The sequence below is a fragment of the Eurypyga helias genome, unplaced genomic scaffold, assembly GCF_000690775.1.
Source record: "Eurypyga helias isolate BGI_N326 unplaced genomic scaffold, ASM69077v1 scaffold14589, whole genome shotgun sequence".
In the NCBI taxonomy this organism is placed as follows: Eukaryota; Metazoa; Chordata; class Aves; order Eurypygiformes; family Eurypygidae; genus Eurypyga; species Eurypyga helias.
In genome coordinates, this window is record NW_010274037.1 from 1,921 (window position 1) to 18,211 (window position 16,291).

The window sequence follows — 16,291 nt, forward strand, 5'->3', positions numbered from 1 at the left end:
TTTCTAGCAAATCAGGCTTATTAAACACTGGAACAGTGTGGGACGTGGCTGCGTTTTGTCCCAGGGCCAGGCTGAGCATAGGTACTAATTAAAACCTGCTTTATCAATAACTGGCAGCTTTTGAAAAGCTGTAGTTCACAAATGCTTAGGAAGCGATTTAATAGAGACCATGCAGAATGATAGTGCTTTTCCCTCTGATTATCTCATCCTTAATTGGTGAGGGTTTTAATTATTTAATATCATTTAGTCTGTTAAGTGGAACAGTAAAAGTTAGTCTGTGTTCAGACTCTTTAGTCCGCTGTCTTGTTCTCTTAATTAGTGATAGAGCCAAAAACACTTTACGGGTGGATTTCTGATTGGTTTATAAGGGAGGGATAAAGCACTCCTGACTCACCAGTCTGGCAAGCGATACCTCTTTTTGTCTGAGCTTTTGTTTCTAGGCCTGTCTTACTGATGCTCTGACTGTCGGCAAGCTCCCAGCCCAGCGGCTGGAAACAGGACTTCGGGGAGAACAGTAGAGAACAGTCCGTTTACACCTCATCAGTCTGCCTCCGTTCAGGGCTGGTTACTTCTGGAGGGGATGACAAACGGAAGAATGTCCTGTCTGCTCTGCATTCCCTAACTGCTGTGAAGACAGCCAATTTGTATTACTGAAGAGAGGGAGCTCTGGTTGCTTGCTCTTCATGAAAAAAGTTACCCCCAAAATGCTCAGTCTCTTTTTAAAGCTTGGCCATGGTGAGAAAGTTGCTTTCCCATAGCGCTATCCCTGGAAAGACTTTTACTCTCTTTGTTTTGCAGGTGGGGGTTCCAACCCATTCCAGCACCTGGAGAAGAGTGCAGTCTTGCAAGAGGTAAATCCTCAGATGCTCTCCTTGGGTACCCCTTTCTGGACAGTCTCTCTCTCTCTTGAGTAGGTCACTGGAGAACTTCAGCAAGGAAATGGGGGGTTGTTACAGTCCTGCTACCTCTGAAGGAAACCAGCAGTGCTCCTGCTAGTCCTTATTTTATTGTTGGAGGGAGGAAGGGAGAAGTGAAGTGGTCTCTCTAATGAACTAAAGACCCTGAATTATAAATAGTAATAAAATTGTCTGGGAAAGCTCACCTTAAAATGGGAAAGTTGGGAAATTGGCCTTGAACACCCCAAAGGTGTTGTAGATGACAAAGTTAATGAGCAGGGTGTGAGTGGTTATTGAATAGTGTATGAATTTGCTCTGAAAAAAAATGCCTTCCACTTCAACAGCAGGTAAAATTCTCCATCCCCAGACCCTGTTGTTTACCTGTTTGCTTGCAGTGTGTGAATGGTGTTGGCTCCCGTTAGCCTTGCGGAGCTCGTGTGTATCCGTCAGTAGAGTAGCGTTTGGGTAGCACGCCATCCAGGCTCGTGCGGGTGAAAGTGTGAGGATTCAGCCTTTAAACCTTAACTGCACGTGGATTTGCGATCACGGACTGTAGAACCAGCTGTTTGAAAGGGTTCCATGCTTAACAGGAACTGAGGGGAAATCTGATCCAAAACCATTAAGAATCCTGCTGTACCTTGCTCACAATGTGGTTTTTGTATCCATGACCAGACAGGTCTGTGTTTGCGAGGGGGTGTTGGTGCCAGCATCCTTGTCTGTGCTTTGTTTCCAGGCACGAGTGTTTAATGAGACTCCCATAAACCCACGAAAATGTGCTCATATCCTCACCAAGATCCTGTATCTCATAAACCAGGTAAGGGAAAGAAAGTTTACACCTATACAGAGACACGTGCAGCAAGCCCAAAGCTGGTTGTGACAACTGGAATTTCCTTCCTTCTTTCCAAATATCTTTTAGGGGGAGCACCTTGGTGTCATGGAAGCCACTGAATCCTTCTTTGCTATGACCAAGCTGTTTCAGTCCAACGATGTAAGTCTGCTTGTTTTCTGCTGTATCAGGTTCTCGACCTTCACAATAAAATCATGGAGGCCGGGAAAACTGCGATCCCTTCCTATCCGGATACTCTCAGCTGATGCGTGTCTTCCCTCTTTTCCTTGTCAGCCAACTCTTCGCAGGATGTGTTACCTGACTATCAAAGAGATGTCTTCTATTGCAGAAGATGTCATCATTGTTACTAGCAGGTCAGTTGTTCCCTGTTCTTACTGTTACATTCACGTGTCTTCCTGTAACGCCCGTCCAGCCTCTGGGAGATAACTGTAGTCCCTAAGCAGGGTGAGGATAGGGAATACCCTTGGTGAGGAAATTTTTCCTTTAAAAGAGGCCGTTAAAATACAGACACTGAACTCCTAGTGATGTGTGTGAAATGTGCCGTGTCCCCACATCCCATGCCCATGGGTTGTCTCTTGGTTATATAATACGGCAGCGTGGCTGTTTTTCCCCTTCTGCAAAAGGCTGCTTCATTAACTCCCACTTTCCTGTCTGAATGCCTTGAAGCTTTTTGAAGATTTCCTGGTGTAAATCCCAAGGCTTTCAACAGGTAGACAAGGATTTACTGCTCCTATAGCAGCACAGGATGCGACTTCACCAGGGAACAAAATCCCCTCTACGAGTCATTCCTGAGTTGCTGATCATCCCACTGAAAGGCTGGTGTAGTGTGGGGAGACAGGAGCCTGAGGCTCTGGGGTCTGCTGAGGGGCGATGGCACGCAGCAGGCGTAAGCCACAGCGTGATGAACTCCTGTCCCCTTGTAGATGGTCTTGCACTGACCCTCTGTGTGGGGGAAGGGGCAGGAATGAGCCTTCAGTAAGGAAGGCGAATACCTCAGGGGTATGTGTGTGTGCTCCAGCCTTGTCGTCTCTCGAGGAGGCCATGCAGCGTGCTGATGGGCTTGGAACTTGAGTACTGGTCTTTTCCTCCTGACTTCCCACCCCGGTGGGACTTGTCCGAGACCTGCACTTGCCGGCGTGGCGTTCAGCTGTGATGCTGGCTGCCCGCTGCTCTGCGTGCAGCGTGTGTGCACCCAGGAGCAGCTATTACTGAGAGCTTCCTGTTTGCAACCAGCTTGACCAAAGACATGACTGGGAAGGATGACAACTACCGGGGTCCTGCTGTGAGAGCGCTCTGTCAAATCACTGATGTAAGTGTGGCTTTTCCCTTGGGACAGCCCTAGGCCCTTTCCCTACTTCCCCCCATCCCACCTTTCCCTCTGCTTTTCATGCCTTTGCCTCTCCCCTGTCACACTCCGAAGGCTGTTCCGTACCGGCTGTTGTTTCCCTCTCCCTGCAGAGTACCATGTTGCAGGCCATCGAGCGCTACATGAAGCAGGCGATTGTTGACAAAGTGCCAAGCGTATCCAGCTCTGCTCTGGTGTCCTCCTTGGTATGTACTCCCGGCAGGGCGGGCCTGAGGGACACGCAGACCGGGAAGCAGTCACCCGTGGTGGGACTGGACATCTTGGAAATTTCAGGCTTTCACTTTTGCTGTTTCCCTCTTTGAACTGTGGGACTGGCGCTGACTTTGTGGGAGATCATCAACCTCTTGAGGCTGCAGCCGTCTTGGCTGGGTCTCTGTGTGCTGATCCCTTGCTCTTCAATAAGTTGCTGCTGCCAGCACCCTCATGGGGAAGGCCCGTTGCTTCTTAATATGAGCTGTGATTCTCAAAGCTTCCTCCATCCGTCTCTCACGGGTTGTCTGTGGCTTTGTCTCCCCCCAGCACCTGCTGAAGACCAGTTACGACGTGGTAAAACGCTGGGTGAACGAGGCTCAGGAGGCAGCTTCCAGTGACAATATCATGGTGCAGGTAGGAAACCCACCGTCAGCATAGGGAATAGCAAGCAGCAGCTGGGCATGGAGCAAACTGGTAGAGCTCAGCCAGGCACCTCTGGGCAAAGCGGAAGGAGCACACTGTGGGTTTTTGACAGTCTCTTTCACATGCTCTGGGCTTGCTCTACCACGTGCGGAAGAACGACCGCCTGGCAGTCAACAAGATGCTCAGCAAGTTCACGCGCCACGGCCTCAAGTCACCCTTTGCCTACTGCATGATGATTCGAGTAGCCAGCAAGCTGCTGGAGGAAGAGGCTGGCAGGTGAGGGGGCTCCTTTGCCCTGCTGAAAGAATTTCCTCAGGTCCTGCTTCTGCCTCGTCTTGCAGGCTCACTTGCCATCTCATGAGGGCAATTATTTCTGTCTTTGAAGAGCAGCATGCAGCTTCTACCCTCTTACTGTTGGGTAAAAGGCAGCAGAGAAAATACAGTATGCATTCATGGTGGTTAAGAGATGGCTTCTGTGAGCCTTGGGTCTGTGCTTGCACATCAAATGCTTTCTTGTTTCTCTGGACTGTTTTGCATCGCTGTTCTTTATTGAGATATTCTACTTCATTTTCTTTGTCTTCTGTCATTATTTGGCTGCTGGGTGTGCAGCGTGGCTTCCTGGTGGATAAGACTTGTGGTGTGTACAGTCAACTCTCGGTGTGCGAGGGCTGGGGGAGATTCCTGTTAGCCTGTAAAACACAGGGTGCCCTTTCAGAAGGCAGCCTGACTTCCAGCCCAAGCACACTACAAATACAGTATAACGACCACTGCAAAGCCTGGGGACGGTGGATTTGTGGCTGCTTGTACCTTTCCACGGGCTATGGGACCTGCCTAAATTTTTCCTGCTGCTGCCTCTTCCCTTCTGTTAGCACCTTTGTTTGAATTCATTCCTGTGGTTTTGTCCCTTAGCCGTGATAGCCCTCTGTTCGATTTCATCGAGAGCTGCCTAAGAAACAAGCACGAGATGGTGGTCTACGAAGCTGCTTCTGCCATCGTTAACCTGCCCAACTGCACTGCCAAAGAGCTGGCTCCGGCTGTCTCGGGTAAATGTGGCGCTCGTGGCGATGGCGAGGGCACTGTGGGCTGGCGGTGGTGACACCTGCTGATTGCCCCAGGAAACGAGGACCTTGTGCAGTTTCAGGCTTGTAATGCTGCCGTTCCCTTTGTTGCTTTATGCTGCTGCTGAGAGCGTGTGGTGTGTGTACAGGAGCTTTGCTCCTGTCAAGGTGTGTTTGAGTGGGGTTTAAGGGAGAGGTCTCTTTTTTTCCTGTGAAACAGGGCTGAATTCTACCTGAATAATCTCCCTGCTTTAAACTGAGTGTAACAGGGCAAGAAGCCAAGGTGTCGGGGTCCTGCCTTCCCAGCTTAGTCCAGTCCAGAGGTTCTCCTGAGCTGGGACTGTTGGCAGGTAGGGAGGCTGCGTGTCACCTCTCTGCACAGTGAAGATGCCCTTCATGGGCCAGACCTGGGGAAGGAACAGGGTTTGTGTAGACACGAAGAACAGCAGTTAAATTGGTGTAATGGGCAAGGTGCTGAAATTGGCTTTCAGGAGGAGCAAAGGATAGCAGCACTGTGGAAAAAGAGGGAGGTGGGTAAGAGCTAGTTGTCAGCAGGGGTGTGTGGCAAAGGGGGCAGCAGGGAGGGGGCAAGGAAGCTGGTACATTCACAGTCGCTTCGTAAGTGTGCTGCTCATTGTCTTGTGCTTGCAGCCATCTCTTCATTGAAGCTCTTGCTTTAGGTATGAAATGCTTCTCAATACTAGATTGCCCAAACGCCTCCTTTTTTTGTTTTCCCGCCTTGCAGTTTTACAGCTGTTCTGCAGCTCCCCGAAAGCAGCTCTGCGGTATGCAGCCGTCCGTACCCTCAACAAGGTAGGAGCTGGTCTCTTGGGAGCTGTCATAGTTTCTCGTGTGCGGGGAGGTGCAGACTTCAGAAGAGAAAGGGGGTCAGATTATGTGATGGTGTTCTGTGAATAACTTCTGCCCTGGGCTACAGGCTTATATTTTATCACTTTGAGTGGAATAAAACCTCAAAGAACACCTACAGAGGGGAAGGAAAAAAAGCAACCATTTTCACAGGTCTCTGTGTTTCACTGTTCTTAGGTGCTACTGCTTTCCCTTCTGAGCTTCCCATGGTGAAGGAGCTCCTTGTAAAACAAGGGTCAAACCTCGGTGCGGCTTCTTGCCTGCTCCGTGGCAGCCTTTGCTCCAGCTTTTCCCTTGACCCTGTCAGCTCTACACAGAAAAAGACAGACCGGCAGTGTCTGGCAACTGCTGTACTTCCACCCACAACGCTGTTCTGCACAGCTAGGCTCGGAGTTTTTGGTGGGAGTTCATAGCTTGCTTTGCAGAATCTGAACCTTAACATACAGAGGAGAATGAGAGAGTCAGAAATAGTAAAAGATTGTATATTACTACTTCTCCTCCAGCAAGAGATGCAATTCTGCAGGAAGAAACAGCTTGTTACTTTAACCTTGGATGAGTTGTTTCCCTTGTGTACGGTCTGTGGCACTTATTTTTATAGGAAGGAGGGAGAGCTTATCGAGACGTAGTGGTTTTTGCCACTTGGGCCTTTGTGTATGTTCAGTGATTTCCACTCTTCCTTCTCTGCTCTAGGTGGCCATGAAGCACCCATCTGCTGTGACTGCCTGTAACCTAGACCTGGAGAACCTTGTGACAGACTCCAACCGCAGCATAGCCACCCTGGCCATCACCACACTGCTGAAAACGGGCAGTGAGAGCAGCATCGACCGGCTCATGAAGCAGATCTCCTCTTTCATGTCAGAAATCTCAGATGAGTTCAAAGTAAGGAAGTGGGAGGAGGAGGGACACGGAGGTTCCTGAAGAAACCCTTTAGTCTTTGTCCATGTGTCTGTGTGCACTCTGAAACCTGTAAGGAGCCCCTTCCAGCAGCTGGGCTGCAGCGTATTTGTAGGAAAAAGAAAGATTATGAGACTGTTGGCCTAAACCATGCCTCAGTCGTACAGCACCCAGCTCCAAAGTCACATGTTCTCTTCTGGGGAGAAGCCCTTTGAGAATTAAGTCTCTCCTTCTTCTTTCCAGTGGGCATGGGCTTTTCCTAGAGGCTGGCCAATGCATAAAGATCAATCTCCTCCAATTCCTAGGACTGTACTTCCTGGAGCTGCATTTATTGGATAATCAAAATCAAAACCACAGTTTCCAGCGTAGGGACCAGCACTAAATTGACACAATTGAGCTATTTTTCCTGTCCGTTGAAACAGATCCCCTTTTTACTTGCCCCCCTTTTCCTCCAGGTCGTAGTGGTGCAGGCCATCAACGCGCTGTGCCAGAAGTACCCTCGCAAACACGCCGTCCTCATGAACTTTCTCTTCACTATGCTTCGGGAAGAGGTGAGTTTGCAGGACAGCTACTTTGTGTTCCTCGTTTGTAGGCATGAACCTCAAGACTGCACAGTGGCCCCTGTGAGAGGAGAGCTTCTGCTGACAGTGCCGTGCAGTAAGAGCCTCTCTCTCTAAAAGGCTTCCAGTCCCACTGGCAGAAACGTCCAGCTGTGCACAATAGTTAGAAACATACTGCCAGGCATATTTTTAATGGGGTTTTCATTCTTTGTTTTTTCTGGGGATTTATAAGCTCTCAAAACAACTGCAGGCAGCAGCAGATCTGTTGGCAATCTGCGGGTGTTTCACATTTGAACCAGCTTTCTTTTGTACTTTGACAGCAAATTCCAAGAAGTTTTGTCTTGTAGACAAAGATCCGGTAACAACCTATTTATTGATGACACAGAACCGCTTTTGTTCTGTTCTCTGTGCTGTGCTAGTGAAGGGATCACAAGTACCTATAACCACCCTCTGCTTTCAGTCAGACATAAATTGCAGAAAGACAGCTTTGCAGGGGTTTGCAGAGGCCATTTCTAACTGAGCTGAATGCCTGCAGCACAGCTGGCACCGCTGCTTGCTCTGACATCACTTTCTGCCAATTACCCCCTCTCGATTGGAAACAAACCAGAGCCTCTCGTTTTGCTCCTGTGGAAAATGGACCATTCTCCTTTCCCAGCTTTTCTGTGTGTGGATGGCATCATTTTGAATGTGGTTTTGTAGTTCAAACTATTCTGTTGTAATGCTTTTTTTTTTAATCCAGAGTAGCTTCAGAAAGATGCCCCAAATGCCCAGCACTGTGTGTGTAATTGGCAGAGGACAGTATGCGGTTTAATTCCCGGGTGTGTATTGAGGACTCAGTAAATAATGCCTGACAACAACCAAGTGTTGACAGCGTGCTGGGTTACGGGGAGTGCCTGGGGAGGTATTGATTGCCTGTCTTCCCACACTAATGGGGCTATTTGCTGGGTCCTGCTGTGGCAGATATGATCCTTAATATATTTCTCTGGTGATTCATCCTCAGATGTCTGGTGCTAAAGGGGAGAGTGTTGTTTTTCTCCTCCCATATGGCTGTTTCTATGCACTAATTCTAGCAGCAGAGGATTTGAAGATGTAAACCCTTCAGGTGGATGGATTCTTTTACCCTCTCTAGGGCTTGTTTTTTGATTCACTGCAGCCGTTCTGGAGGGAGCTGGTGAGAGAGCTTGAATACTACCTGGCCCTCTAGGTGTGAGGAGGGTCAGAAGTGGGGGCAGCATCACTGCCCTTCTTTCAAACACAGATTTAAAGCACTGAGCGCGAGTGACCTTCCTGAAGGAAATTCTTTCCTGTCTGGCTAGTTCAGAGTCTCTAAAATACTTTGAGATTTCCAGTTGAGCGTTTCCCTTTGGCTCCTTAGGGCGGCTTTGAATATAAGCGAGCCATCGTGGACTGCATCATCAGCATCATCGAGGAGAACTCGGAGAGCAAAGAGACAGGCCTGTCTCACCTCTGCGAATTCATCGAGGACTGCGAGTTCACTGTGCTGGCCACTCGGATCCTCCACCTCTTGGGGCAGGAAGGGCCCAAAACCAACAACCCCTCTAAATATATTCGCTTCATCTACAACAGGGTTGTCCTGGAGCATGAAGAAGTCCGGGCAGGTAAGACCTGGAAAGCTGTCTGCCCTATGGCACATCTTCAAGGAAAATACCTCTGCTTTTGAGGATTGTGCTTCGCTCTAGTCCTGAGCAGATCTTTACAGAGCAAAGATCCTGCAGTAGTGTTGATGGAAGAGGTGCCTGCGGCTGAGAAATGGGGAGGGGGTGTGGTGACTCTGAAACTAGACAGAAGAGGTTTGCAGTCACTTTGCTGTAATACATCTGCCTCCTTCTTAGTCATAGTAATGCTTTAGACTAGTGTTGGCATCTCTGACGCAGCATTTGAATGAGGCCAGGAAATGGAAGAAACTTCAGGAGGTTTCTTTGCTTTCTGATTCCATTTTCATGATTTGTGCTACAGGTGCTGTTAGTGCCCTGGCCAAGTTTGGAGCCCAGAATGAGGAGATGTTACCCAGCATCTTGGTGTTACTGAAAAGGTGAGTTGTACCTCAGAGATCCTCAACATCCTGGGGGAAAAAATCCTGTTTGTTTGAGAGGTTGTTAGCATCCCCATGCATGGCTACTCTCTTCTAGCTGTTGGTCTGAGAAGGTGCAGTGGGATCCTGTGATGGGATCACCACTCCATTCCATGCTCCAAAGTGGACATGAGAAGCTAGGTGTGGCAGATGATTGCTTGTCTAATCCAATCACTAGTAGATACCTGGTTGTCTTCTATGGCATGTTCTTTCTGGCCTTGTAAGGTGGCTTAGTCACCTGGATTTGTTTGCGTGGACTCTGCTGCCGTGCCTTGAAGCAAACTTTCCCCTTTCTTCTCAGGTGTGTGATGGATGACGACAATGAAGTGAGAGACAGAGCCACCTTCTACCTGAATGTCCTGGAGCAGAAGCAGAAAGCCCTCAATGCTGGCTACATCCTCAATGGTAATGCGGGAAGTCCTCAGAACAAGTCTGAACCTCCTTCCTGGTTTAACAGGTGACAAAGAGCTGGTGGCTTCAGTGACCTGTCCCTTCTGTCCCCAGGTTTGACAGTGTCCATCCCTGGCCTGGAGAGAGCTCTGCATCAGTACACCCTGGAGCCCTCCGAGAAACCCTTTGACTTGAAATCTGTTCCTCTGGCAACAGCTCCTATCGTCGAGCAAAGAGCAGGTGAGGAACAGTACCCCGAATGCTGGCCTAGACTGCTAGTAACTCCCTAGCAACTCCAGCCCTCGGACAGTAGGCTGCATTGCACCTGCTGGGAATTGCTGAGCTCCATCCTATTTGAATTTCATGGGATTACATCTTCTGTAAAGACTAAAGCCAGCAAATCTGGTTGCTCCCATGTTAGTGTTTCAGTTTAGTCCAACTGCTACTAATAGTAGTAATTGGTAATCCGCACTGGAGCTGCTGCAGTTCCAGGGGTGTTTAGGAAGCTAAATACAGGTGTCTAGTCCATAGCAAGATGAGAAATGAGCTCCATTCCTTTCCGTAGTCCAATCTCTCTCTAGACAATCTGTTTTCTGACTGAGTGAACTTCTTACTCTTCACCTTCAAATATTTTGGGGGGTTTTGTGTTTTGATTTTTTTTTTTTTCTTTCTCCTGCAGAAAACGCCCCTGTTGCTGTAGTCAAACAGCCAGAGAAGGTGGCAGCAACACGGCAAGAAATATTCCAAGGTAAATGGATGCAAGTCTCCTCCTTTGCCTGTGTCTGAGGACAAAACAGCCACCTCTTGCTGAGCCTGCCTAGCCCCTCTAGCCTTCTGGCATCTCCTTCCAGAGAGTGACGTGGACCCCCAACTTTAAGTCTGTTTGCTCCGGGGGGCAGGGTTCTGCATAGACTACACTATATGTGGGCAAAGGATGACACTGCCTTTAATTTTAAAAGCCCCTAGTGCATGTTTATGGATGTTTGGTGGATGGTTCCTTCCTGCAGCAGCTTCTGGCAGCTTAAATGAGGGCTTTAAAACTGCTGACACCTGCCTGTGGGTTGTGGAAGGTAATGGTTTCTGTGTCCTCTGTTTCAGAGCAACTGGGGGCAATCCCAGAGTTTCGGGGACTGGGCCTGCTCTTCAAGTCTTCCCCAGAGCCTGTTGCCCTGACAGAGCTGGAAACGGAGTACGTGGTTCGTTGCACCAAGCACACGTTTGTCAGCCACATGGTGTTCCAGGTGGGTAGCTATGGCATGTGGTGCTGAAAGAGGATGGGAAAATAACCTCCTGACCAGTTAAAAGCTCCGCTGGGAAGACACAGCTCAGGGATTTCTGTGTTTGGAGCATGTCACTGCAATTAGGAGTCCTTAACTTTCTCAACCAGGGTAGCAGAGCCCCGGAAAAAAATTAATTAGGGAGCGTGTATGTGGCTGAAAAATGCTTACACGTACAGCCAAAATAAATCAACAGGCACTAGATGGGGCTGTTCTCTCTGAGGAGTTGGCAATGGGAACTGTGTCCTTTCCTTAAGCATATGCTTTGGGCATAAAAGAGCGAAGCTTTATCTGGGAGGCTGAAAAGGGAACCCAAGGAAGGGGTGTGGTGTGGGAGAGCTGGTCATCCCCTGCACTTTGGCTTAGTCTGTGCAGTGCAGGTGTTTGTACCTCTCAGCCTTGGCTGTGCTGCCCTGCTGCTACACATGAGATGTTGGGATCAACGTGCCAGCAGCTTTGCCTGGGCCTCGGGGGGCTCAAGGCGCAGCGAGTCCTACGCTAGCTTGTGAGTGTTTTGTCCTTAGCCAGCCCCTTCCCCTAAAGCTCAGAACGGCTTACACAGTCCCTCGTCGTGGGTCGCAGAGGGCGGGCATTGGATAGTTGTGTGCTGGCTCATTTTAAGTGGTCTTTCCTTAGAAAAAAATAATAAAAAAGTTTGCCGGAGCACAGGAGTCCCCTGCAGGGTTCTGTTTTCTCTCCTAAAACATTTAAATGAGTAGCGTTTAGTCATAGTTGCTCTGTGACTAAACTGGGACGCGTGAGCCCTGTGACTGGCCGGCTGGTGCACCTCTGAAGCACAAAGAGCTGAGGGTTCCCAGGTTGGCACCACACTCCCACCCTGCCTCACGTGCGTCTGCTATTAGCTCTGTAGCCAGCAGCTTCAAGCTGTTGCTGCTCTCCCCTTCCCTGTTTAGTTTGACTGCACGAACACCCTCAACGATCAGATCCTGGAGAATGTCACGGTGCAGATGGAGCCAACGGAGGGCTATGAGGTCATTGGCTACGTACCTGCCAAAACCCTGGTGTATAACCAGCCAGGGACCTGCTACACGCTGGTGGCACTCTCTGAAGAGGATCCGACAGCAGGTAAACAGTTTTCCCTGTGTCTTCTTGACATTCCCCAAATTAATCGTGTTGCTCACCCCCACACATTCTACCTTCCGTCCTAGCTGGATATTTATAGCCTGTGTGTGGGTGCTGTGGTGTGATGCTAAGCATGACTTGACTTTGCTGTCTGAGGGCTGTCAGCCTCCCTTCTCCTCCCCTGGTTCCCTTGTGCTGGAGCAGTCGAGTCAGGCCATGAGAGCTGGCAGATGAGCATTCATTCAGCTCTCCGAGTTGTTCCCATGAGCCCTGGCGTGTCCTTTAGCCTCTATTCTCTGTTGATGTGAGGGAAGGCTCGTGCTTGTGAAGTACTCTGAGTGGCAAAGGGGCATCTCGGACGAAGCACTGGAATTTCAGAGATGTGTTTGAATGGAACACCCCCTCATTTCTCACTGTCCCGAACATGACCCTGGCCTCACCCTGTGCTGTGGTGGCCCTGGTTTGTGTTCTGGAGCTGCTCACCTCTGTGTGCTGCTGCCGTTCACCCAGGTAAGGGTCTCGGCTCCTCACGCAGTGCCGGTGGGACGTGTTCAGTTAGTATTCCCAACACAACTCGAGGTTCGTCGGTAGTAGCACTTGATCTGAGGTTTATGGTCTTGTACAACCATCAAGAGCCTGTCTTTATTACTGTTTGCTGGCCTTAGTATTACAAATAAATGCCTTGTCCTTGAGAGACAGAAACTGTCGGAGAGCCCTCTCTGGGTCACTGTCTAAGCCCGTCTTGCTGACGGTGACGGGGAGGACCCAGCTGTCCCCGGTCTCCCAGCCCGGTTCTGCCGCAAGGGAGCGTGGATCCGGTGGTAACAGGAGCTCTGCCTTTGCCCCTCCCCGCCTGCAGTGGCCTGTACCTTCAGCTGCATGATGAAGTTCACTGTCAAGGACTGTGATCCGAACACGGGCGAGACGGACGACGAGGGTTACGAGGATGAGTACGTGGTAAGGAGCTGGGCGCGTACCCGCTCGTGGCAACGGCTGTCGTTGTGAGGGATCCCTGCAAGCAGCGGTGTGACCGCTGATGTGGGCAGCATCGCCTGAGGTTCTTGCCGTCTCTGTGGTGTCTTTCCTGGAATGCAGACGTGGTTTTGCAGAGCTTGCTTTGTCTCCTTTGGAGTATCCTGCTCCTGCTCTCTAGGTGGACACCGACTGTGCAGGACGTTTTGGGAGGCCACGGTGTGCCCTCCGGGTTTGGCTGGCTGTGTCCCACGGGCTCCAGCCATGGCACAATCAGGTCTGTGGGGATGTTGGATGTCCGTTGCTCTCCCTGGTGACGCAGGTCATTGCCCAGTGGCTTGCCTGACACAGGGAGGTTTCTGCCCCTGTTCCTGCTCTGGGGAAGGGGAGGCTTTTCCCTCCCCAGCACCGAGAATGGTGAAAGCACCAATGCTGCAGATGCACCACTCCTCCAGGCTTTGCCCTTTCCAGGCAGGCTGTTTTACCGTGAAAGAAGCAGCTGAACTTACACTTGGTCAGAAACTGAGACTGGCTCACAGGGGGTGGTGTTTACCCGCCCGCCAGAGGGGAAGGGATGTTGTGACACCACCTCAGCTTGCCCTGTTAGCTCCAGGGGCTGTTTCCTATGCGCTGCCTGTCCCTGCTGCCAATCTGATTAGAGGCACCACTGTGCAACGAGTCAGAGTCGCAGAGGACACAGCATCCTCCCCAAAGGAGCGGGGAGGGTTTTTCCCAGCGGAACGTGCAAGGTTAACCCCTCTCCCTGCTTCCCACCAGTCACCAGCGCACTTGAGCGGTATTTAAACAAACGCTTCCCTGCGACGTAGAACTGAGGAGATTGTTTCCTGCGGCGCTTGCTGGAATGAGTGCGGGCTGGTGTCCAGCCAGCTCTGGCACTGACTGCCCTTCAGTATATGCCCTGGAGGCACAAGGCCCGTTCTGCCTTGCCCAGATGCAGTCACAGCAGCAGTTCAGCTAACCCAGCACGCAGCGCTGGGGGATAGCAAGTGTCTGACAGCGTCTCACTGCACTTCCCCAGCCTACACAACGGTAATCCGAAAGGCAAAACACAAGCTCATGTGCATTCAGGGGAAGCACATGCTGCATCTGTGTCAGCACAAACTTTTGGTTTTCCCTCTGTTTTGGGCGTTTGTCCAGTGCTTTGACCTCTGTCAGGCCAAGGGCTGTGTTCAGAACAGGAACCTGTGAACACGGAGATGGCACAACCAGTGCCTTTCCCGGCCAGTCAGCGTTGGCTCGAGCAAACCAGAAGGGGCAAGGCTTGCTCCAGCTTATCCGTGAGTGGAAGTGGAGGCTGTCTCCTCCATTCACCTGGTCTCGGGGAATCCAGTCTGAAGCTCACTGGAGAGAGCAGGGTGAAGAACAACCATGTTTCACCTGAACCTCTTCTACCACCAGCTTGAAGACTTGGAGGTAACAGTGGCTGATCACATCCAGCGAGTTCTGAAGCCAAACTTTGGAGCAGCCTGGGATGAAGTGGGTGACGAGTATGAAAAGGAAGAGACCTTTACCTTATCTGCTATTAAAACCCTTGAAGGTAAGGGGGTGTCTGAGCCCATCAGAGCTCTTCACGTTCCCCCGAGCAGAGTCCAGAGGCACAGGCTCGCGTCAGCTCTCTCGCAGAAAGGCTGGTGGGGCAACACAAGCTACTTCACGGCAGCTGTTAACTGCAGAGCTACAGTTACTGCGATAACAAGCTAGTTCAGCTTTCAAAAAACCCAGTATTCTGGGCCCCGTGGAGACCAGGCTGGACTGTGGGAGGGGAGAGAACATCTTGCTTTACTCACGCATTTTACCCTCCCAAGCAGACAGACCACAGTTCAGCTCAAGCTCCCACTTTGCTTTTTGAGACCAGTAAGGAAAGCTGCAGAGAGCAGAAGGCATGAGGCTGGTGGGCAGGCTCGTGGGGTCAGCCGTCTTCTCTTTCTTTGTGTGTTAGAGCCCTTTTATCTTTCCTGGGAAGCCTGTAAAACTCGGTCCTTCCGATGGCTTAGAGGGATGTCCTTGTTCTGTACCCATCCCTGTGCATCCTTGCACACCCCTTGGGATATGAAACACCCTCCCTGAGGCCTTTTCGAATCCTGCCTGAAGGCCTGTCTCTGCAAGGTGTCTCCTTCCTTCTGCATCTGTCTGCAGAGATGCAAGCAGGCTGCCGGGCTTGCACCGTAAGCGTGCAGCCAGCTGCACCCTCCTGCTTCCGTTGGCTGACTCATTCACCCTCTTTTTTTGGTGCTGCACCTTTGCTGCATCAGATAAGAGAACTGCCGTGTGGTGGAGGGGTTTTTGCGTGTCGCTTTTCCCTCCCTGGTGGCCTCTAAAAACAGGATACTGGCCAGTGCTCTGTCCCTCCGGACAGGCAACGTGAACCCTTAGGTGCAGGGTGGGCTTGGGTCACCGTGAGATGCTCTTGGTTAAGATACCTGTGACACGGAGCCTGTTTTACTTATTTTTTCTTACCAGAGGCGGTTAGCAATATCGTGAAGTTCCTGGGGATGCAGCCCTGTGAGCGGTCGGATAAGGTGCCCGATAACAAGAACTCCCACACGCTGTACCTGGCAGGTGAGCCGTGGGGTGAGGTCTCTGCCCGAGGAGCAGCTCTGGGAGGTCACACGCAGCCGCCTCCTGGGAATCAGAGCAGGAGTTTCTGATGGAGCCTGCTCTGGGTAGGATTTGGAGGCTTGTGCCTACCACCGTTTCCATGTTGGCAAGCGCAGAGCAGCTGCTGTTGGGACTGGGAGGGTGCAGGGATGTTGGGAGCAGCCCCAGGCTCAGCTGGGTGGAATTTGCTGTCCTGATCTGTGGCATCCCGGTTTGGAGCGAGCCTGTGGATGTGCACTCTAGATGAGTGACTGGGAGTCACTGAAGAAGCACCTGGATCTCTCCTCAGCTATTTTACACTTTGCTTTCATGAGTTTTACAGCAGCAAGGGTCCAGGGAACGCTGTGATGATTGAGAAACGTGCTGCTTCTGGGTCTCCCCTGGTGCTGGGGATTTGCCGGACAAGCTGTGGGCAACCTTGCCCTGCCAAGGAGCGGTGTCCGTTTTTAGGCTTGCGGGGAGGGCAGCCTGCATGGCGCCCACCCCTTCTTCCTCCTGCTCTCCCTTCCAGGTGTCTTCCGGGGCGGCCACGACCTCCTGGTGCGGTCTCGTCTCGTCCTGACCGACACGGTGACGATGCAGGTCACGGCCCGCAGCGGAGAGGAGCTCCCCGTGGATGTGGTCATGGCTTCTGTGGGATAAACCGCCTTTTCCGGGACTGTCCTGACACCGAGCCCCCTTCGGGCAGCAGAATCGGGGGTCACGTTCAGCACCGCGGCTTTAGCGCTCTCCACGGCGGTGTTTTTGGGGGGTGC

General features: G+C 51.1%; 1 protein-coding gene across 1 annotated transcript; it reads left to right on the forward strand.

Moving 5' to 3' along the window:
- Positions 1 to 798: 798 nt before the first annotated feature.
- COPG1 (coatomer protein complex, subunit gamma 1) lies at positions 799 to 16,266 on the forward strand (the record flags this gene model as incomplete). Its single annotated transcript, XM_010159697.1, has 23 exons — positions 799 to 851; positions 1,630 to 1,710; positions 1,813 to 1,884; positions 2,017 to 2,096; positions 2,977 to 3,052; positions 3,202 to 3,294; positions 3,629 to 3,715; positions 3,837 to 4,000; positions 4,634 to 4,767; positions 5,528 to 5,595; positions 6,340 to 6,528; positions 6,999 to 7,094; positions 8,479 to 8,722; positions 9,081 to 9,156; positions 9,497 to 9,600; positions 9,700 to 9,825; positions 10,265 to 10,333; positions 10,684 to 10,826; positions 11,777 to 11,948; positions 12,805 to 12,902; positions 14,337 to 14,475; positions 15,399 to 15,497; positions 16,048 to 16,266. Coding segments are annotated over 23 exons (2,594 nt in total), but the record flags the coding sequence as incomplete, so codon positions are not given.
- Positions 16,267 to 16,291: the final 25 nt, after the last annotated feature.